General features: G+C 39.6%; 2 protein-coding genes across 6 annotated transcripts in view; both read left to right on the top strand.

The window, feature by feature from the left end:
- Positions 1–22,874, top strand: part of LSM8 (LSM8 homolog, U6 small nuclear RNA associated) — a 37,465-nt gene extending 14,591 nt beyond the window's left edge. The window contains exons 5-7 of one of the 5 annotated variants that reach the window (XM_070369329.1): positions 11,813–11,941; positions 20,280–20,417; positions 21,438–22,874. In XM_070369329.1, the coding sequence (XP_070225430.1) occupies positions 11,813–11,941; positions 20,280–20,403 (253 nt within the window). In that variant the 3' untranslated portion in view covers positions 20,404–20,417; positions 21,438–22,874. Of the gene's footprint in view, positions 1–11,807; positions 11,942–20,279; positions 20,418–21,437 lie in introns of those variants that run through there. The other 4 variants (XM_070369330.1, XM_070369331.1, XM_070369333.1 and 1 more) reach the window with 4 other exon arrangements.
- Positions 4–11,794, top strand: ANKRD7 (ankyrin repeat domain 7). The gene is made up of 4 exons (XM_070369335.1): positions 4–1,990; positions 9,041–9,159; positions 9,320–9,489; positions 10,710–11,794. Exons 1-4 carry the CDS (start codon positions 1,758–1,760, stop codon positions 10,824–10,826), a joined length of 639 nt encoding a protein of 212 aa, XP_070225436.1. The 5' UTR covers positions 4–1,757; the 3' UTR covers positions 10,827–11,794.
- Positions 22,875–23,421: the final 547 nt, after the last annotated feature.

Genomic DNA, 23,421 nt, shown 5'->3' with positions numbered 1-23,421 from the left:
AGTATGAATGGGTGAGGGAAATACCTAAGAATTGCTGGGAAGTATAATCCATTTTGGAGAAGTCAATGGCAACCCACTCCAGTACTGTTGCCTGGAAAATCCCATGGATAGAGGAGCCTGGTAGGCTGCAGTCCATGGGGTCGCTAAGAGTCAGACACGACTGAGTGACTTCACTTTCACCTTCCACTTTCATGCATTGGAGAAGGAAATGGCAACCCACTCCAGTGTTCTTGCCTGGAGAATCCCATGGACGGAGAAGCCTGGTAGGCTGCAGTCCATGGGATCGCACAGAGTCGGACACGACTGAAGCAACTTAGCAGCAGCAGCAGCAGCATAATCCATTTCAAGTGAAATCCATTTCAGGGTTTTCATGAACTGAAAATGAGAAAAGACATCACAACCGTGTATTTTCCTTTAGTCACATCCAGTGACTCAGGGCTAGATAAATTTAGATAAGAATTTTACTATTTATTTATGCATGTATTTATGTATTTATTTGACATTAAATTTATGTATTTATTTATTGTTGCAGCATGTGGGATCTTTAGTTGCAGCATGCAGGATTTAATTACATGACCAGGTGTCCAGCCTCAGCTCCTTTCATTGGGAATGCAGAGTCTTAGCCACTGGACCACCAAGGAAGTCCCTAGATGGGAGTTTTGAATGTAACTAGGTCTATGATTCGGAGAAGGCAATGGCACCCCACTCCAGTACTCTTGCCTGGAAAATCCCATGGACAGCAGAGCCTGGTAGGCTGCAGTCCATGGGGTCTCTAGGAGTTGGAAACAACTGAGTGACTTCACTTTCACTTTTCACTTTCATGCATTGGAGAAGGAAATGGCAACTCACTCCAGTGTTCTTGCCTGGAGAATCCCAGGGACGGGGGAGCCTGGTGGGCTGCCGTTTATGGGGTCGCACAGAGTCGGACACGACTGAAGCGACTTAGCAGCAGCAGCAGCAGGTCTGATTTAGGCAGACAAGTAAGAAAAGGAATAGGGGCAAACTTATTGTAGGTGTATGCATGGGAGTGATAATCATTAACTGTGGAATTTAATCTAGTTATGCAGGGAAGTGAGAACACAGAGTGGGGTGGTCAAGGTCACTGAAAGGTGGCAGAATTAATGGGACTGTGGGTGTAAAGAATTAGAAGGATTTTTGGAGTTTTGTGATGAGTGAGTTGAAATGAGAGGTGGTGTTCAAAAGTATGTTTGAAATTGATATTAGGAAGGGATTTCAGTTATTATTAAAGGCTAGTTGTATCATGTGAATCATGTTGGTGAGAGGCAGGGTGTAGGCTGGAGGCAAGGTTTCTGGAGGAGGTTCATCTCCACCAGGAAGAAAGTAAATCTTGGTTTGTAAGAGTTCAAGCCATTAGGGTCTATCTTTCAAGGAAAAGGGATTATTTGTAAGGAAGTTGGTAGATTTCTACCCAAAGGCTCTCGATCTAATAGGAAGACTGGGAGTGTTTCAGTTAATCTAAGATCTTGGGGGAAGAATCTGGATTTGGGGAACACTGGGTGCCAAGGCCCTGCGTGTTGCTAGGCAACTGAGAAAAGCTGCCCAGCCTAGTTCTGGTCTTTGGTGCACTTCCTGCCTATGACACACTTTGGAGCTCTGGTCGCTTTGACTCCAGCGTTGTGGGGGAGGATCTGGCTAGAGGGGTCTGCAAGCCAGAGGCTCAGGGCCCAGAGGTAGGTGGGGAAGTTAGGAGTTCCAGGACTTCCTGGTCCCACTGAAGGGCTGCCTCCGGCACCGCCATGAAGAAGCTTTTTACCTTACCAAGAAGTAAGGATGAGCCCCACTGTTCTTGCTCACCCCTGCTTGTAGGCAGATGGGCCAGTATTGGTCTCTTTGCCCAATCAGGCTACATCCTTCGAGATAAGAATTTAAAGAAACTTGACAGAGCTGCCTCAGTTGGGGATTTAGAGAAGGTAAAGGAGTGTCTTCAGCTCAAGAAGCATGATGTGAACATGCAGGACAGAGAACTCAGGTGATCAGAGTGACTGAAGGGCAGCATGGTGGGGAAGCTGGGGCCACTGGGTCCTCTAACCAGAATCATGGCTTGTCTGGGCCCCCCAGTGCTTGTCACTCCATGTTTCCCACAGCAGAGAGGTCTGGTAACCATTGGCAAAGGGTCACACCCCCAACTTTCAGCTTCTTCTCTTTAGAAAGGCTCTTCTGGATATCTGAGGGCATTTGCTTTAATCTCCACTGCTTACTCCACCCTCTCTCTGACCTACAGTTTGTCCCTGTGGCACATCTTGTCCCTAGCCACTAAGATTTTCCATGTTCCTAACGTACTAATAGAAAAAGAGTAGAGGCAATGTTTCAGAAGAGTAGTTGTTAAGATTTTAAGACTCTGAAAGAGCAAAACTTTTTAATGTAGATATCCTATGAAAAAACTTTTTTTTTTGAGTTATAGAGGATCTTCAAAAAGCTCATCAGCAACCACTTACTGCAAAAACAAAACTAATTTTATAAAGAAATGAAGAAGTTATGTATTTGACATTAATAACAGAAAATGTGTTCTATATGTGCCACCCTTAAATCTTGTGGGGAGTTTTCAGGTCATTGAGTGTGTAAAATGTCATGTTTCATCACTATGGTTAGAGGATTTGTGTTAACTTATGGATAGGTTTACCTCCTCTTTTAATAAAATCAGAGTTATCTAATTTATCTGACTTTTATCCTGTACCACTGCTTTGAATTTCTTTACAAGGTCATGAATAACCTCAGCATGACTTTATTCAGTGGTCAGTTCTCAGTCTTACCTGGTAGGCATCTCAGCCAAGTGTCTTACTTCCTTATCAATAGTATTTGAAATACTGTATTGTCTTGCAGGACAACTGGTTCACCTGGCATTTGTCCTACTTTTGTGTTCAGTTCTTTTTAGACTCTTTTGCTGGTTTTGTTCATCTTCCTGACTGGTAAATATTTGAAGCCTCAGACCTTGAAATGATTCTCTTTCTCTTAATCCTCACTTGACTGGTGAAGAGAGATCATCTGTATCTGATTTCATGCTTCCCAACTTTTTATCTCCAGCTGGGTGTCTCCCTGAACCCTAGACTCAAATATACAAATGCCTACACTATCACTTGGATATCTAATAGACTGTGGTGTGTTTGTAAATGTTAAATAACAGGCTTTTGAGTCGGGGTAGGGGTGAGGAGAAGGGAAGAGAAGCCCTGATTTCAAGCTACAAATGTGATATCAATTGGCTTGAGTAATTCCTGAGAATTTAACAATCAGCTTGTGAGAGCCACTAGCTCCACTCCATCACTGCTTTGGGATCTCACATATCCCCATACTGCACTCCTGTTACTTCTCAGATCTGCTCTTCTCTTCCTATAAATGCCAAATCCTTTCTTTCAGTCGTTTAGACCAGAACCCCTAGAGTCATTCTTGACTAATCTCATTCTTTCACATCCTCCATTTCTTTCGACAGGAAATCTTGGTTTTACTCTCAAAATAGATCTAAAATCTAGCCATTTCTTGCCAGCTTCACAGTTACCACCCTAATCAAAGCCACCATCATACTTCACCACAGTGGCCTCGCAGGTAGTCTTCTGTCTTCTAACATTTCCAGTTTATTCTCCACACATTAGCCAGAATGATCCTCTAAAGTGTAAGTGAAGTGATGCTTTCCTTGCCTATACAACATCCACTGGCTTTTCTTCTCATTAGGGGTAAAAGCCAAAGTCCTTCCCAGGCTCATAAGCCCTACACAACATTCACCCCGACTTCTTGGTATCTCTCTGATCTTGCCTCCCACAACTCTCCCTTTCATTCATCTCCAGTTCCCCCTTGCCTTTTTAGTGTTCCACAGAAATGCCAGACATGTAGTTAGAGCCTTTGGTTCCTTTATCTGGGGTACTTTTCCCTCCCAGATAGTCACATGGCTTGGTCTCACTTCCTTCGGGTTTGTCACCATATCAATGAAGGCTTCCCTGGCTACACTACCTGCAATTGAATGCCCTCTCCATGCTGACATTTTCTGTTCCTCTTCCCTGCCTGATTTTTCCCTTTAGCACTTAATACTGTCTGTTGTACCTTGTATTTTTTTTTGTTGACCTCTTCCACTAGCCAGGTATGATTCATAAGGTCAGGTATTTTTGTTTTGTTTGCTGCTGTGTCTTTATCACCTACAACCTTGCCTAAGCCATAGTAAGTATTTAATAAATATTTTTGATGAATGAATACATATATATATATGTATCTATGCAGATAAATATAACTTAAAGATATTACTCAGCAATAAAATGATATTGATATAAGAAATGAAATTACTGATACATGCAGCAACATGGATGAATCTCAAAAGTGTCATGCTAAGTCAAAGAAATCAGATAATAAAGACTATATATCAAGTGACTCCTTTTCTATGAAATTCTCAAAAGGCAAAAGTATAGCCAAGGAAAGCAAATCAGTAGTTACCAGGTGCTTCATACAGGGACTGGAGGAACGAGATTGATTATAAAGGGATATGAGTGATAGAAATGTTCTTTATCATGTTTATAGTGGCAGTTATATGACTATATATTGGTCAAAACTCATAAAATTGTACATTTAAACTTTTTGTATATTATACCTGAATAATGCTGAAAAAAAGTCTCAAACTAAATATTCTATTTGAATATTTGTGTGTGTGTAGAAAGACTGAGAATGGGATAAAGTATGAGTGGATACATACTAAACTTAAAATCACTATTTCTGAAGAGTAGATGAGATTTGGATAGGGGAAGTAGAGAGAGTAAGAATGGTTATGGGAGACATGCCTTGTGCTGTTCAATTTTTTTAAGTGATTTATAGTTATTTATATAATGCTGCATTAACTCATTTTAGAAGCATGCTAAAGGTCTCTGATGCCTCATGTAGGTATATGTACGTATAAATAATGGCCTTAGGAGGTAATATTCTATATATGTTTTCTCCTAAACATAATGATACTAAAAGTGGAAGTTTCTGGTTAGGAGAGAACAAGAGAAACACCATGACAGTTAATGAGCAGGTTGTTCTGAAGGCCATAGTAACCCAGTAGGAAGAACTTTGTTTTGGGAAAAAAATTCTGAATGTGAAGCCTGTCCTGCGTTTGTATGACCTTGACCCTAAATCTCATCTTGTCAAATCAGAATTATTACTAGATAAGTGTTTTTTAAACCAAGATCTGCAAGCCTTGTTGCAAACTATTTCTTATTAAACCAGAAGAGCTCCTTATGAATGTCCTTTGTTTATTTGGCTTATATTTATGTTTTAATTTTAAAAGCAATGTACCTAATAAGTATAAAAATGAATGGAAGATGTCTAATATCTCTCCCAGCAATAAAATTAAATTACCTTCTGTGTTTTTTTTTTTTTTTTTTTAAAGTCCCTCAGATCTGTAGATAGCCTGGTCAGTGAAGGCTCAATTCCAAATGAACACTTTCTACCATACTACTCAAACCCAGATTAGATCTAAAGTGCTGGTTTACAGTTGAAAGTAGTGATCTAGTGTGAGGTAGCTTCCTTGGTTACTTCTTCACTCACCCTGAATTCTAAGTTATCATCAAGAGCCCAAGTCAGTTGATAAGGGGGGTGTTCTCACGATGACCTAGTTTAAGACAGCAGCTGTATTCTGGTCTTGCACCCTGTGCATCAGGTAGCACTTCTCTTCAGTTTCTGGAATAGTGACTCTTCATACCCATCTGAGTCACTCCTTTTGCTAAAGTTCAGTTAAAGATTTCTGGGATCTGATAATTCTTCATTTGGCCACAATCTCTGCTGACAGTTCTTTCACTGGTATATGAGAGAGTGAGAGACTGGGAGGAAACAAAACTTGAATCAAACAGTAGGATACCAGCTTACCTAAAACCGTAGAAACCAGCACTAGGCCTTGCAGGGATTTAAATTTCTTGTAAGTACCATGAGTTAAAAGGTAACAATATAAATCAGAGTCTTCACTTCGCAATATGGTACACTAATAAGAGTTGTGTATTTTTGAGAAATGGAATAATACACTTGGTTTTAAAGTGTGTAGCTAAGATATTTGTAAATACATGTTTTGCATTCAGCTATTTCAAAAAATAGGATGGTTTTTGACATTAGGTGAAAAAGTATTGATATTGTAGAAGCTCTTGTATGTGTAAACATTTGGTAAATGATCATAACAAAGGCATTACTTGCTGCATATTTCAATATTCCATATTCTTAATTATCTGAAATTAAGACTAGTTAATCTAAAACTTGAAATGGAGGCAATCTGTATATTCTTGAGACTTTTTGTCTTTTCAAGCCAGGATGACTCATTTGAAAGGACTCCAAATATTCTGAGAAAAAAATCTTTTTAAGACTATTTTGAAGGTTGATTAATATTATAACCTTTGTAAGGTTTCATGCCTACTCAGGATAGATTAGTCTTGTTTTCAAATTTTGTGTAGAAGACCATAGGACTATATTTCGCTCAATGCTTCCTTAAGAAACTGAAGCTTTCATAGCTATTTTATTTTATTGACTCTGTGGTTGATTTCCTGTGTTCCTTGGGGCATATAGATGTGCTCTGTGATCTTTATAAAAGTTTCATTGTCATGTAGGGTTTAGACTTAAATTGGAAGAGTGAAATATTCAGCAGGCATGCATCAGCTACTTTTGGAAAACCTACTGGGAATTACCCAAATGCCATTTACTTTTCTCTCAGAGAAAGAGAAATTGGCATTGTTTTTGCTTGTTTTCATGAAAAAAGGAAATCAGAGCTGGAGAGAGAGGTAGATCTAAAGGCTGAGTAAAAAGCACCTAAGTTCCTTGAGACTAAATTTTTGAAATAGGTGTAACAGTAGGTGAAAGAGACAGATCAATATATCTGTTAAGATTTGCTATGCTATCACAAGGAGTTATTTTAGGTCAGCTTAAAGCCTTTTGGCCCTATATATTTGGGTTGAAGACTGGAGAAATTTCCTATTACATAAGAAAGTTTACCATTAAGCCAAATTATGGATGGCAACAAAAAGGCTGATCAGTGCTTTTACTGTTTTGTAATTTCTGAGAAATCAAATTAGTTATCAGAAGTTTGTTTGGTAAGGATGGAATCACAGCAAACAAGGTAGATCATTTTGAGGGATATTTTCATCTAGATCATGACGTCTGAGGAATCATTTTTGTTCTACACAAAAACAAAGTAATCCTTTCCAATGACTGGGAAATGTGGGTTCCTTAAATTCACATTTTCTTTACCATGGAGGATGTTAATCACGAATAACTTCTGGTTTCCGTCTATTACCTAGCTGACTATCCTCTTTCTGATTATAGTCTTTCTTCAGATAGGATAATATAATTGGTTAGGTTTCTGTTCTTTTGTATTATACTTAGTCTTGCCTTCCAGAGATTATATTCAGATAACTTTGATTGGAGTTTGTGTATTTCCAAATTGTTCAAAATTATTTTTATATTTTTTTATTTTCTCCCATAAATGGTAAAGTATAACATCATCTATAGATTTTATGTCTAACTCTTTGGAAGTTACCTTATTTTCAAGTCCTTATGGGCTACCTTTTGCTCCTCTTAGTATAAATACAAGTACTGTTTAGGTACATACCCATAAAGTACTTTTGAGAATCTAAAATAAAGTGGAAAATGGTGTCTAAAATCTTTTGTTTAGGACCTGAGCTATCTATATATAGATTTTATATTATAAAATTATCTTTGCTGCTGCTGCTGCCAAGTCGCTTCAGTTGTGTCAGACTCTGTGCGACCCCATAGACGGCAGCCCACCAGGCTCCCCCGTCCCTGGGATTCTCCAGGCAAGAACACTGGAGTGGGTTGCCATTTCCTTCTCCAATGCATAAAAGTGGAAAGTGAAGTCATTCAGTCATGTTTGACTCTTCGTGACCCCATGGACTATAGCCTACCAGGCTCCTCTCTCCATGGGATTTTCAAGGCAAGAGTACTGGAGTTGGGTGCCATCGCCTTCTCCAAAAAGTACCTTTAGTAAGAATATAATGATATCACCGTCACAAATAAATAAAAGATTATTGACGTCCAGTTCAGGCTAAAAACTACAAATTTTAAAAGGAGTCATTAGTACCTGTTATGTTATACTTCATGAATATGTGCTTGATTTCTTGGAGGCCACATAGAATATGGCTTTTTGAGAAGAAAAAAATATTTTAATAATTAAAAATTAGGCTGAGATCTACAACTTAAAGAGAACCCTTAGGCTTTTCACCTTTGTGTTTACTTCTTAGAGCAAATATCAACTTTAATAGCTAAGCAAAGAGAAATACACACAACTTAGGTGTAGCATGCTGTGGAACAGGGGTTCCAAGCATAGGCAATGTCCCTTCTTCCTATTAGCTGGAACAAATATCTTAGGTTTTAGAGATCATTTCTAGATTTTTTTTGGATATCTAATTTTATCATTCATTCCAAGGCTTAGACTCACTTTGGTGTTTGAAAAAAGCTATTTTTTTTTCAACATAAATTCTCTTGGAAGTGAAACCAGTTAAATAAGTATCTTCAGGGCATTTATATGGGCCTTTTAATTCAGTAAAAATTAATTATAATTAATATGAATTTTATGTAAATATAAGTAAGCATATGAAGCAAATACCTTAACAATATATGATCCAGCATGTTCTTGGGCATAGTAGGTAACTTATCAAACTAAGACTTATCTCTACTTCTGTAAAAAGTAGTTATAATTAATATGAATTTGGTGTAAATATAAGTAAGCATATGAAGCAAATCAGTCAGCTCAGTTGCTAAGTCATGTCCGATTCTTTGCGACCTCATGGACCCCTCACTAGGCCTCCTTGCCAATCACCAACTCCTGGAGCTTGCCCAAGCTCATGTCCATCAAGTTGGTAATGCCATTCAACTATCTCATTCTCTGTCGTCCCTTTCTTCTCCTGCCTTCAGTCTTTCCCAGCATCAGGGTCTTTTCTAGTGAGTCATCTGAATGTATATGAAGCAAATACCTTAACAATATATGATCTGGCATGTTCTTTGGCATAGTAGGTAACTTCTCAAACTAAGCCTTATCTCTAACTTGTGCTTCATTATGTCGATACAGAACACCTTTGCACCTGGTCTGTGCTAATGGATATTCAAATACTGTCTCTCTTTTAACTGAGAAACAGTGCAAAGTAAATGTCTGGGATGGTGAAAACAGATCTCCATTGACTAAGGGGTGTTGATTTTTCTTTTTTGATTGAATTGCATTTGAATTCTTCTCCTAGTTAACCTTTGTTATATTTCATATTTTAAAACATAGTATTAAATATTAGTTTAATATATCAGATCCTAAGTAGTAAATTTGTTGGCCATCTATCGCTTTTGTGTTGACAGGCAGTACCATGTGACAAGGAGAGTTGTGCTACTGTTCTTCTAGAACACAGTGCAGACCCCAATCTGGTGGATTTAGATGGCAACACTGCTCTTCATTATGCTTTCTGTTGTCGAAGTGTCTCATTAGCTGAAAAACTGCTGAAACACAAAGCTAACCTTGAGGCTCAAAATAAGGTAGCCTTCTATTAAAAATGATACATGATATTTTAGAAAGCAGTAAAAGACGATATTCATTGCAGATAATTTATATCAGTTGAGACATATGTTATATAAGGCATGAGTTTTACAAAATGAAATTAGGGAGAAGGGGAGGAAAATGAGATTATCAAATACTGACAAGTTTTCTTTTTATAAAAAACGTTCTCTATTTCATTTTAGATTATAATCCTGACCTCCAAAGCAACATTATGTTTAACAATTAAAATTGTTCAAAGGACCACATCAAATGAGAAATACTTGATTTCACTATAAATGAACATTGATTAGAAATCATAAAGACAATATCTTTTTCTATTTATATGCTCATGAATAATTATAAGAATAGAGTAAAATTAGAAAGGCACTTGTTATACTAAAAGTAATCCAAGTCCCCTATTAAGATATTATGGATAATTGATGAGCATACCTTTTTAAGCTTCCTAACACTTCAGTTCACTGATATTTTATCCTCATGAGAGGCCAAAATAAGTGCCAGCCTTGCAAGTTTAAAAGAAACCCTAGCAAACCAACTGTGTATTGTGAATTAATGTTTTGTAATATTTATATATATTCTAGGTGCTCATTAATTAAATGTTCCATACTGGTCTGCCCACAATTTGAATTAAGCCTGAAGTAGAAACTTTAATTTTATTTTTTAACTGGTTAGCAATATTTTATGTTTTTATTATTTTATTTATTTGTGTGTGTATGTGTTAGTAGCTCAGTTGTGTCTGACTCTTTGCGACCCCATGGACTATAGCCCACCAGGCTCCTCTGTCCATGGAATTCTCCAGGCAAGAATACTAGAGTGGGTTGCCATGCCCTCTTCCAGGGGATCTTTCCAACCCAGGGATCAAACCCACATATTTTACATCTCCCGCATTGGCAGGCAGATTTTTTAGTACTAGTGCTTCTTGAGAAGCCCTGGCATATATATTTATAAATATATTCATGTATGTATGTGTTAGTCCCTCAGTTGTTTCTGACTCTTTGCAACCCATACACTGTAGCCCACCAGACTCCTCTGTCTATGTATATATTCTTTTCTAGATTCTTTTTCATTTTAAGCTTTTCATTATAAGATATGACAGAGGTTTCTTATAAGCACACTAATTTTTTTAAATTGAACTTAAATCTAAAAGGCATGTAATGTTGGTACAGTATTTAAAGTAATCATTTTGAAATAGTTTTTCCAGGATGGGTTTATTCCACTTCTACTTGCCATTACTGAAAATAATGCAGAAATGGTAGAATTTCTTTTGAAGAGTGGGGCAGATGTGAATGCTTCAGATAAGAATCGAAGGTATAATTAATGCTAAATAAGATCATTTAACCATAGTTCAGAGAAGGCAATGGCAAGCCACTCCAGTACTCTTGCCTGGAAAATCTCATGAACAGAGGAGCTTGGTAGGCTGCAGTCCATGGGGTCTCTACGAGTCAGACACAACTGAGGGACTTCACTTTCACTTTTCACTTTCACACATTGGAGGAGGAAATGGCAACCCACTCCAGTGTTCTTGCCTGGAGAATCCCAGGGATGGTGGAGCCTGATGGGCTGCCATCTATGGGGTCGCACAGATTCGGACACGACTGAAGCGACTCAGCAGCAGCAGCAGCAGCAGCAGCAGCAACCATAGTCATCTAATAGGAATACACACACACACACACACACACACACACACGTGTGTGTGTGTGTTAAATGCTAGGTGTTCATTTCTTAAATATACCAGGCTGCTCTTGTCCACAATTTGAATTAAGCCTATATTATATATGTATATATGACATATATCTGATATTGAAAAGATTTGGCCATAGGATTTTGGACAAATTATCTAGATTCCAGGATCTATCTTTCTATCTGTAAAATCATACAGTTGGGCCAGATTTTTAGGTTATTGTTACTCTTTTTTTAAAAAGTAACGTTAGAATCTTCTACAGAAACCCTATCTATAAATCCCATATGCTACAGTTAAATGGAGATGGGGACTCAGAGTCCCAGACACTCCTCTCCATAGAATTTTTGACACATTTTCTGGAAAACATTACAGTTCTCTGGAGCAGGGATTGAAAACCACTAAACTAGTTGCTTCTAGGGACTCTTATTTTCAGACTCCATAATATGTATGGTCTGTGATTACCACACATTTTTGAGAAGATTTGCCCCACATTTTACATTCTTGCCCTCTTTTCCTGATCATACATTTGAACAGTAAATTTAGAAGACTAACTTAAAAAAAAATAAAAAACATTGTTAAGATTCATAAATGGACATATATTTATATCTCTTCCTCCAGAACAGCCCTTATGATTGCTCCAGTGATGAACCCACAAGTTTAGTCAGTCTTCTTCCGCAAGAAGTGGACCTATCTTGCCAAGATATTTATGGATTCATAGCTGAGGAATATGCGTCTTTCAATGGTTTTACTATGTAAGTGATATTGTGTATCTTTTAACAATTGTGTGGAATTTGAGCATAAGGAAAGAAACAGTAGCCCCAAAGTACAAAGCCCACAGTAGGGGTAAACACATGATGAACTCTGGACACAAGCATCCGGGGATGCTTGATTTCCCCATCAGTGTAAGAACCACAGGTTCTTCTATTGAGGGGAATAGAGACTTCTCTCTTAAAGGGCACACACAAAATCTCACACTCTCCAGGACCCAGGGCAGAAGCTGTAACTTGAAAGGAGCTTAAGTCAGACCAACTGCTGTTCTTGGAGAACCTCCAGGAGAGGCAGGAGGCAATCAGAGGTCACCGTGGGGACACAGACACTGGGGCAATCATTTTGGGGAGCTCATTCTATCACCTGGACACTGGTGCTGGCAAGCACCATTTTGGAATTCTCCCTCTGGCTTATTAGCCCCAGGACCAGGGCAGCCCTGGCCCAGTGGTCTGCAGGCACCAGTGCTGGATGCCTCAGGTCAAGCAACTAACTGGGCCGGGACACAGCCCCACCCACACCAGACAGGCTACTTTAAGGCCTCCAGATATATAGATGCAGATATACCATATCGATTACAGTGTATAAGCAAACTCTTCTTTCTTGAGATTTTAACAAAATAACTTATTCATATATTCCTTATGGAATAAATAATTAAAATGAACAAGAGAAAAAAAAAAAAAGCCAAAGACACCCCTGAGCCCACAGCTGCCCCTAGACAGGGCCATGCCCACAGAAAGCACAGACTCAGACCCACACTCCAGTGAATAGGTACTAGACCTGGGATTCTCCAGAGCCCTCCAGCCAGAGATCCTGGGACCCAGCTCCACCCACCAGTGGGTAGACACCAGCTGCAAGACAGCACCAGCCCTGCAGCCTGCAGCCCAGGTCCACCTACTAGCCAGCATGCTCTAGCTTCGGGACAGACCTCACCCATCAGCATGCAGACAACAGCCATAAGACAACCTCAGCCCTGCAGCCTATCAATCTGGCCCCTCTATCTGCAGGTTAACAGAAGCCTGAGGACAACCTGGGCCCTGTGGCCAACTATGTCAGGAAGTGGCCCCACCCACCACCCATCATAAGCCGAGTGATTTAATACCAGCTCTGGGACTCCTGGACCCTGCAACCAGGCCCCAGGATCCAACTCTGCCCACCAGTAGACTGGCACTTGCCCCAGGATCTGGCTTTACCCACCAGCAGGCAGGCAAGAGCCCTGGGGTCTTCTGAACCCTGACTTTACCCGCAGGGCCCCCCAGAGTTCATTAGTCAGCTACCTCATAGCATGGCCCTGCCAACTAATGAGGCAGGGCCTGGCGACTAACCAGGCCAGGAGCCAACCAAGTCCACCAGACTGCCCATAGTAATCAGTCTGCCACAACAGAAGGACCCATACACTCCACATTGGGGGAGGGGCTACCCCTAGAGCATAAGCAGCTCTGGTGCTAAGAGGGGAGTGCACTGCTGGGGTGCACAGGCCTACAAAAGGCCACTTATCAAAAGAAATGTAACCAAACTACCAAATACATAAAAACAAAAACAGCAAGTTATGCAAAATGAGGTAAAGGAACATATTCCAAGTGAAGGAACAGGATAAAACCTCAGAAGAGGAACTACGTGAAGTAGACGGGGAATCTACCTGAGAAAGAGTTCAGGGTAGTGATCGTAACAGTGATCCAAGAACCTAGGAGAAGGATGCATGGACTAGGCAGTTAGAAGTTTTTAACAAGGAGTTAGAAAATACAGAACAACCAAACAGAGCTGAAGAATACAGTGAATAAATTTAAAAATCCAGTAGAAGGAAATAATAGTAGACTAAATGTTGCAGGTCAGTGAGCTGGAAAATAGAGTTGAAGAAATCACTGATTCTGAACAGGAAAAAAAGAGAGAGAGAGAAAAGAAATGACAATTTTAAGAGATCTCTGGGAGAATATTAAGCACACTAATATTCACATTAAAGGGGTGCCAGAAAGAGAAGAGAGAGAGACTAAGAGGCTGAGAACATATTTGAAGACATAATAGCTTAAAACTTACCTAACCTGGGAAAGGAAACAGCATCCAAGTCAAGGAAGGGCAGAGTGTCCCATACAGGATTAACCCAAACAGGAACATACCAAAACAGCTTAGTGAAAATCATTTAGTTGTGTCTGACTCTTTGCGACCCCATGGACTATACAGTCCATGGAATTCTCCAGGCCAGAATACTGGAGTGGGTAGCCTTTCCCTTCTTCAGGGGATCTTCCCAACGCAGGGATCAAACCCAGATCTCCCACATTGCAGGCGGATTCTTTACCAGCTGAGCCACAAGGGAAGCTCCAAGACAGACTATAATTAAAATGGCAAAACTAAAGATAAAGGATAGTGGTGGTTGTTTAGTTGCTAAGTCGTGACTGACTTTTGTAAACCCATAGACTGTAGCCTGCCAGGCTCCTCTGTCCATGGGATTCTCCAGGCAAGAACACTGGAGTGGTTTGCCATTTCCTTCTCCAGGGTATCTTTCTGACCCAGGGATTGAACCTGCATCTCCTGCATTGCAGGTAGATTCTACCTCTGAGCCACCAGGGAAGCCCAAAGATAAAGAATATTTAAAAAACAGCAAGGGAATAGCAACAAATTATATACCAGGGGACTCCCATAAGGTTATCAAATGACTATTCAGCAGAAACTCTGCAGGCCAGAAGGGAGTGGCACAATATATTTAAAGTGATGAAAGGGAAAAATCTACAACCAAGATTACACAGTAAGGCTCTCATTCAGATTTGATGGAGAGATCAAAAGTTTTATAAACAAGCAAAAGGTAGAAGAATTCAGCACCACTAAACAGTTTTACAAGAAATGTTAAAGGAGCTTCTCTAAATGAAAAAAAAGAGGCTGCAACTAGAAACATGAAAACTATGAAAGGAAAAAGAACATCAGTAATTTAAGTGTAAATAAATGACAATGGAATTTTTATCATCTCAATACTACTTTATTATTTTTAGTGTTGAAAATTATAAAAGCATTATATTATTGTTCTTTTTCCAAAAAGGTAAGAGAGGAGAGAGATAACTTCCTAATGACTAAGCAGTTACCTTTAGGATATGAGAACTATCAAAATCTATTAAAAAATGCAAATAACTTTAAACTTCAATCTAATGCCTCTATCCTCTTTTTTGTTTATGCCTTTCTTTTGTGATGGGAACTAAGCTTTTTGTAATTGTGACTTCTGCTGGGTAACAGCTATTGCCTATCTACAGTCTCTGCTTTTTATTATCATTTGTTAGCTCGCTTTCCTGGTATATCAGTTCAGTTCAGTTCACTCGCTCAGTCATGTCTGACTCTTTGCGACCCCATGAACCGCAGCACGCCAGGCCTCCCTGTCCATCACCAACTCCTGCTGCTGCCGATGCTAAGTCGTTTCAGTCATGTCCGACTCTGTGCGACCCTATAGACGGCACCCCACCAGGCTCCCCCGTCCCTGGGATTCTCCAGGCAAGAACACTGGAGTGGGTTGCCATTTCCTTCTCCAATACATGAAGGTGAAAAGTGAAAGTGAAGTCGTTCAGTCGTGTCCGACTCTTAGCAACCTCATGGACTGCAGCCTACCAGGCTCCTCCGTCCATGGGATTTTCCAGGCAAGGGTACTGGAGTGGGGTGCCACCAACTCCTGGGGTCCACCCAAACCCATGTCCATCGAGTTGGTGATGCCATCCAACCATCTTATCCTCTGTCATCCCCTTCTCTGGCCTTCAATCTTTCCTGGTACATAGGGTCTATTATTTGGTAAGAGTGGAAGCCTAGAATAGGCTTTTTAAAAAATAAAGGAAACCATCTCCTTTATCCCTTTATACAAATATAAAGGGAATTATATTTAGATATTTGTTTTACAGTTAGCTTTAACCCATACATTGCCTCATTCCTTTCACTGAAATTCCGAAATCATATGCCTATTAATGAGTGGCTAGAATGGGCTCTTTTCAGGCATGGAGACAATGTTTCTTCTTTGCTAGATATGGTTTATTGGGGTGGGCCCTAATCCTATCTGACTGGTATCCTTATAGAAGGAGATTAGGAATGCAGAGACACACAGAGGACAGTTATCTACTAGCCAAGGAGAGAGGCCTGTAACTGTTACAGCCTTCCTGTGTGGCCCTCAGGAAACCAACCCTGCTGACACCTTGGTCTTGGACTTCCAGTCTCCAGAATTGTGAGAAAATAAATTTCTGTTGTTTAAGCTACCCAGTCTGTGGTATTTTGTTACAACAGCCCTAAAATCTATATACCAACCTATATACCAAGTATAACCTAAAGCCCCTTTTTCTACCTTGTGAGTGTTTTTTTGTGGTTACAGGAATAAAAGAAGTGCCAAGAATGGGAATATCTAAAACAAAAATGGTGTCTATTGATGCAGTTGACTTGAGAGGAGGTTGTGGTCAGCAGTTGAGTGTGTGATGTAATTGGGAAGGCATTATTAGCTAACATCCATGGTTTTCACTTGGGAATTATGTATTATGAATTGAACTGAATATTTATGAACGTTGGAATTCATATATTTAATATATTTTCTCTTTATGGCGAGATATCATCAATTAATTGTTAATAATGAAAAGGAAAAAAAAGTTAAACAGATATCTAACTCTATGAACACAACTTTGGGCACTATATTTGATACAGAAGAGCTGCAGGAAGGTAAGAAAATACAAATTGAACAAGTAGTTTTCCTTGTTGATTTTTATTTGTTTGGTTTTTAGGAAGGGACACTGCTTTTGCAAATAATATATAAATTTGAAATTTTCTCCTATTTTGAAATGCTAAATATTTTAAACACTATCCTTAAGAATATTAGTGATTAAAACATTCTGACACTGTTGAGTGAAATGTAATATAAAAACATACTGAATGATTAAGACATTTTTATTCATTGTCTTGAATAGTTAAAAAAAACACATTTTTGCAGGCAATGGCAACCCACTCCGGTACTCTTGCCTGGAAAATCCCATGGACGGAGAAGCCTTGTAGGCTGTAGTCCACGGGGTCCCTAAGAGTCCGACACGACTGAGCGACTTCACTTTCACTTTTCACTTTCATGCATTGGAGAAGGAAATGGCATCCCACTCCAGTGTTCTTGCTTGGAGAATCCCAGGGACGGGGGAGTCTGGTGGGCTGCCGTCTATGGGATCGCAGAGTCGGACACCACTGAAGCAACTTAGCAGCAGCAGAGATTTCCAAAGATAAAAAACTATTAGTGTATTTTTTATTTTATTCTAAAATTACTTCACATAAATACATTTGCTATCAATTAATGGGATTGCAAGGAGTTTGTCACGACTCAGTGACTAAAATACTACTAATATAACATATCATGAACTCCTTATTGCCAAATTCAGACTGAAATTGAAGAAAGTAGGGAAAACCACTAGACCATTCAGGTATGACCTAAATCAAATCCCTTATGATTATACAGTGGAAGTGAGAAATAGATTTAAGGGACTAGATCTGATAGATAGAGTGCCTGATGAACTATAGATGGCGGTTCGTGACATTGTACAGGAGACAGGGATCAAGACCATTCTCATGGAAAAGAAATGCAAAATAGCAAAATGGCTATCTGGGGAGGCCTTATAAATAGCTGTAAAAAGAAGAGAAGAGAAAAGCAAAGGAGAAAAGGAAAGATATAAGCATCTGAATGCAGAGTTCCAAAGAATAGCAAGAAGAAATAAGAAAGCCTTCTTCAGCGATCAATGCAAAGAAATAGAGGAAAACAACAGAATGGGAAAGACTAGGGATCTCTTCAAGAAAATCAGAGATACCAAAGGAACATTTCATGCAAAGATGAGCTTGATAAAGGACAGAAATGGTATGGACCTAACAGAAGCAGAAGATATTAAGAAGAGGTGGCAAGAATACACAGAAGAACTGTACAAAAAAGATCTTTGTGACCCAGATAATCACGATGGTGTGATCATTCATCTAGAGCCAGACATCCTGGAATGTGAAGTCAAGTGGGCCTTAGAAAGCATCACTATGAACAAAGGTAGTGGAGGTGATGGAATTCCAGTTGAGCTATTCCAAATCCTGAAAGATGATGCTGCGAAATGCTGCACTCAATATGCCAGCAAATTTGGAAAACTCCACAGTGGCCACTGGACTGGAAAAGGTCAGTTTTCATTCCAATCCCAAAGAAAGGCAATGCCAAAGAATGCTCAAACTACTGCACAATTGCACTCATCTCACACACTAGTAAAGTAATGCTCAAAATTCTCCAAGCCAGGCTTCAGCAATACGTGAACTGTGAACTTCCAGATGTTCAAGCTGGTTTTAGAAAACACAGAGGAACCAGTGATCAAATTGCCAACATCTGCTGGATCATGGAAAAAGCAAGAGAGTTCCAGAAAAGCATCTATTTCTGCTTTATTGACTATGCCAAAGCCTTTGACTGTGTGGATCACAATCAACTGTGGAAAATTCTGGAAGAGATGGAATACCAGACCACCTGACCTGCCTCTTGAGAAACCTGTATGCAGGTCAGGAAGCAACAGTTAGAACTGGACGTGGAATAACAGACTGGTTCCAAATAGGAAAAGGAATTCGTCAAGGCTGTATATTGTCACCCTGTTTATTTAACTTATATGCAGAGTACATCATGAGAAACGCTGGACTGGAAGAAGCACAAGCTGGAATCAAGATTGCTGGGAGAAATATCAATAACCTCAGATATGCAGATGACACTACCCTATGGCAGAAAGTGAAGAGGAACTCAAAAGCATCTTGATGAAAGTGAAAGAGGAGATTGAAAAAGTTGGCTTAAAGCTCAGCATTCAGAAAACAAAGATCATGGCATCTGGTCCCATCACTTCATGACAAATAGATGGGGAAACAGTGGAAACAGTGTCAGACTTTATTTTTTGGGGCTCCAAAATCACTGCAGATGGTGAGTACAGCCATGAAATTAAAAGATGGTTACTCATTGGAAGGAAAGTTATGACCAACCTAGAGAGCATATTCAAAAGCAGAGACATTACTTTGCCAACAAAGGTTCGTCTAGTCAAGGCTATGGTTTTTCCAGTAGTCATGTATGGATGTGAAAGTTGGACTGTGAAGAAAGCTGAGTGCCGAAGAATTGATGCTTTTGAAGTGTGGTGTTGGAGAAGACTCTTGAGAGTCCCTTGGACTACAAGGAAATCCAAGCAGTCCATTCTGAAGGAGATCAGCCCTGGATTTCTTTGGAGGCAATGATGCTGAAGCTGAAACTCCAGTACTTTGGCCACCTCATGCGAAGAGCTGACTCATTGGAAAAGACTCTGATGCCGGGAGGGATAGGGGACAGGAGGAAAAAGGGACGACAGAGGATGAGATGGCTGGATGGCATCACTGACCCGATGGACGTGAGTCTGAGTGAACTCCAGGAGTTGGTGATGGACAGGGAGGCCTGGCGTGCTGCGATTCATGGGGTCGCAAAGAGTTGGACAGGACTGAGCAACTGAACTGAACGAACTGAATCATCTTTTTGCGTTTTGTCTAGTCTTCTATTGTTAAAAGAGTTACTTCCTATGCTCATTGATTCCACTCATAGCCCATCTGGTCCTTAGTGTTTCAACTTTTCTTAATACTACATTCCTGAATTACCATCACAGAACACAAACTATAGGAACTTTTGCAAGAATCTTAATCTTAACATTTCTGAACTTGTTTCCTCATCTGAAAAAGTTACTGTGAAAGTAAATGAGAATGAAAGTATTCAGCACAGTAGCTGATAAAGAGTTGTTGCTGATAAAAATGTTAGTTTACTTTCCTTTTACTTTGGGTTGAATAAATAAAGCTGTAACCTTTTTTTTTTTTTTTCCTCCTGCTGCTGGTTTTCATATTTTCCTGGGCTTACTTTTCCAGTTCTGTGCAGACCTTAATATAAAACTCACTATACACTCTGGCTTTCACCAAATTTCATGTGATATCAGATTTTTCATTATTTTCCTACTTTGACTATAGTTCTATAGCATATTATGTAGTAGATTGTAGAGCTTCCCTGGTGGCTCAGTGGTAAAGAATCCGCCTGCCAATACAGGAGACTCACATTTGATTCCGGGTCAGGATCCCTAGAGAAGGGAATGACAACGTAATTCAGTATTCTTGCTTGGGAAATTCCATGGACAGAGGAGCCTGGTGGAATATAGTATGGGGTTGCAAAAAGAGTTGGACACAATTTAGCAACTAAACAAGCAATAGTAGATTGTAATATTGTTCAGCAAATATCCACTGTTTCTCCCTGACCCTATTTCCTTTCAAACTGACTTGGTTTGACCATGTGACTTCCATGGATGGGAATGACAGGTTGCCTTTTTCTTGCAGAAGCCCATCACCCTCTTTCACTCTTATCATCCTCCATCAGAACATCATGATTAGACAGCAGTTACCTCTTCAGCCTGGGTCCCAGCATGAGACACAGTGCGGATCTGCACTAAAGCCTAGCTGATGCCAGGAACCCAGGTAGGCCCAGTAGGGCCACAGCCAACATTCAGAAGTGAGAAATAACTGTTCATTTTTCAGGCCACTGGGACTTTGGGATTATTTATTATCCCAGAAAAAAGTTGACTAATAAACCATAGGGAAAGGGTCATAACATGTAGCTCCTGGCGTTTCATTCACACAGGCCCCAGGACATGTACTCTGTGTCCTATTCCTGGATTCCACATCCCGTCTCCCCCAGTTGTCCCATAGAAACTCAGTCTTGCATCCCCTCATTGATCTCTTTTATTACGCAGGATTATTTTTTCTTGCCAGTGAAACTTGGAAAAGACTTGTTACTTCCACAGTGTATATCCCTAGGAAAGACTGAAGGCACAAAGAGAAGGGGGTGGCAGAGGATGAGATGGTTGGTTGGCATCATCAACTTAATGGGCATGAATTTGAGCAAACTCTGGGAGATAGTGGAGGACAGAGGAGCCTGGTGTGCGGCAGTCCATGGGGTCGCACAGAGTCGGACACGACTTAGTGACTGAACTACAATAGCAATGTGCTTATCCAACTAGGTGTGTGTTGCATGCTAAGTTGCTTCAGTCGTGTTTGACTCTGTGTAACCCTTGGACTGCAGCCTGCCAGGCTCCTCTGTCCATGGGATTCTCCAGGCTAGAGTACTGGAGTGGGTTGTCATGCCCTCCTCTTTCAAGGGATCATGTCAACCCAGGGATCAAACCTGTGTCTTTTACGTCTCCTGCATTGGCAGGCGGGTTCTTTACCCCTCGTGGTCCAGGCCTTTCTCCACAAGCAATTATTTTACCAGTTACAAGGAATTTCCACTATGTGTAACGTCAGATGAATGCTTTTATCTTGCAATCTTTTCTGAGATACAAGTGAATCTTACTCAGGTTTAGGTAATTACCATCTCGCTTTAAAATAAATACCGGACATTTCTTTTCTAAGGAGTTGTATTAATTTCTTATTGTTGCAGCAAATTACCACAAACACAGTGGCTTAAAACACCACAGGTTTTTTTTTTTTGTCCTACAGTTCTGGAGGTCCGAAGTCCAGACGGATTTCACGAGGCTAAAAGCAAGGCAACAGAATGTACTCCTTCCTGGAGGTTTGAGCGGAGAATCTGTTCCCTTGTCTTTCTACCTTTCAGGTGCTGCCCACGTTTCTTGGTTCCTGACTGCCAGAAATCGAATTAATCTGTCCTCTGCTTATATCTCACATCTGACTCTCCTGCCTCCCTGTATGAACCTGTGTATTTGCTTTGGGTCCAGTCTTGTGGAGAACTACTTTTTGATGATAGCCATTCTAACAGTTGTGAAGTGATATCTCATTTTGATCTGCATTTTCCTGATTCTTAATGATATAAAGCCTCTCCTCATGTACCTGATGGCCATTGATATGTTCTTTGAAAAACTGTCTATTCAGTTCTTGTGCCCATTTTTTACTCAGGTTGTTAGGTTTTTTACTGTTGAGTTGGATAAGTTCTTCATCTGTTAACTCATCAGATATATGATTTATAAATATATTGTCCCATTCATTTTGTCGATCATTTATTTTGCTGTGCAGAAGATTTTTCGTTTGGTGCATTCCCACTTGTTTATTGATTTGCATGAATATCTGAAATATGAAGACCACTGACTGATTATTTGTCACTGTATTGCATATATGCAGAGTATGCAGATACTTTTAATTTGTTTCAATGGATCTTATGTCAGTGATTCTTTGTAGTAATTGACTCTACCCCTAATAATATATTAATCCTTCACTGAACTATTGTTATTTGAATATTTCCTCTTATGATCATTGATATTTCCCCTGTATGCAAAGTTTTTACTTATAAAGTAATTCTAGTGTTTTAAAATCTAGACAATTTTACTCATAGCGGGGCTCATGTACATTTCTATTTTATTTATTACTACTTCAAAGATTAATAATTATGAACTTATTGCTTAGTCCCCATGACTGGGAAACATTTCCTTTATATAACCATTCTATTTATTTTTGTTTGTTTCTGATTCATAAATAATTATAAGGGAATAGGAATTTGGAAGGATTTTTTTCCTGGATAAAAATTTTAGGTGGTTTTAGGATATTTTATTTTGTACTTACTTCATTTTTAAGACACAGAAACTCTGTCTTTTGTTTATAATAAGATATATAATTTTAAAGGAAATCAACCCTGAATATTCATTGAAAGGACTGATGCTAAAGCTAAAGTTCCAACACTTTGGCCAGGTGATGCAAAGAGCCAACTCACTGGAAAAGACCTTGATGCTGGGAAAGACTGAAAGCAAAAGGAGAAGGCTGCAGGAGAGGATGAGATGGTTAAATAGCATAATCAACACGAGGGACATGAATCTGAGCAAACACCAGGAGATAGTGAAGGACAGGGGAGCCTGGTGTGCTGCAGTCCATGGGTTCACAAAGAGTCCGACAAGACAATGACTGAAAACAACAATAAAGATAATTTTATAAAATCTGTTTTCTGTTGTCTATCTCTTCATAAAATTGTTTGCCATCTAGTGGACAATCTAAATACTGCTTAGTTTTGTAAGACAGGATTCTATGTAGAGTATCTAGAGAGAGAGAGAAGGAAATTAATCAGAGGTATTCTGTGGCAAAATCTCAATAAATGAAAAGATGTAATATGTTTATAGATGGAAAGACTCAACATAGTAAAAATGAAAGTTCTCTTGAAGTAGATGCAGGTTTAGTGCAATCTAAGCAATATCCAAGTGAGGTTTTTTTTTGTTTTTTGTTTTTTTAATTTTTTTAATTCTCTTTATTATTTTTTAAAAAAAAAATCACATGCTCCCCATCCTGAACCCTCCTCCCTCCCAACCTCCCATACCATCCCCTGGGCCTTCCCAGCGCACCAGCCCCAAGCATCCAGCATCGTGCACTGAACCTGGACTGGCATCTCGTTTTTTACATGACATTTCACATGTTTCAATGACATTCTCCCAAATCTTCCCACCCTCTCCCACAGAGTCCATAAGACTGTTCTATACATCAGTGT

Source organism: Bos mutus, chromosome 4 (assembly GCF_027580195.1).
Source record: "Bos mutus isolate GX-2022 chromosome 4, NWIPB_WYAK_1.1, whole genome shotgun sequence".
NCBI classification, from domain to species: domain Eukaryota; kingdom Metazoa; phylum Chordata; class Mammalia; order Artiodactyla; family Bovidae; genus Bos; species Bos mutus.
This window is presented reverse-complemented; position numbering and strand designations above follow the sequence as displayed.

Coding starts and splice junctions, on each gene's coding strand:
- ANKRD7 (XM_070369335.1), top strand. CDS start 1,758: ATGAAGAAGCTTTTTACCTTACCAAGAAGTAAGGATGAGCCCCACTGT. Junction 1,991..9,040: donor ATGCAGGACAGAGAACTCAG/GTGATCAGAGTG, acceptor ATGTCGATACAG/AACACCTTTGCACCTGGTCT. Junction 9,160..9,319: donor ATCTCCATTGACTAAGGGGT/GTTGATTTTTCT, acceptor GTTGACAGGCAG/TACCATGTGACAAGGAGAGT.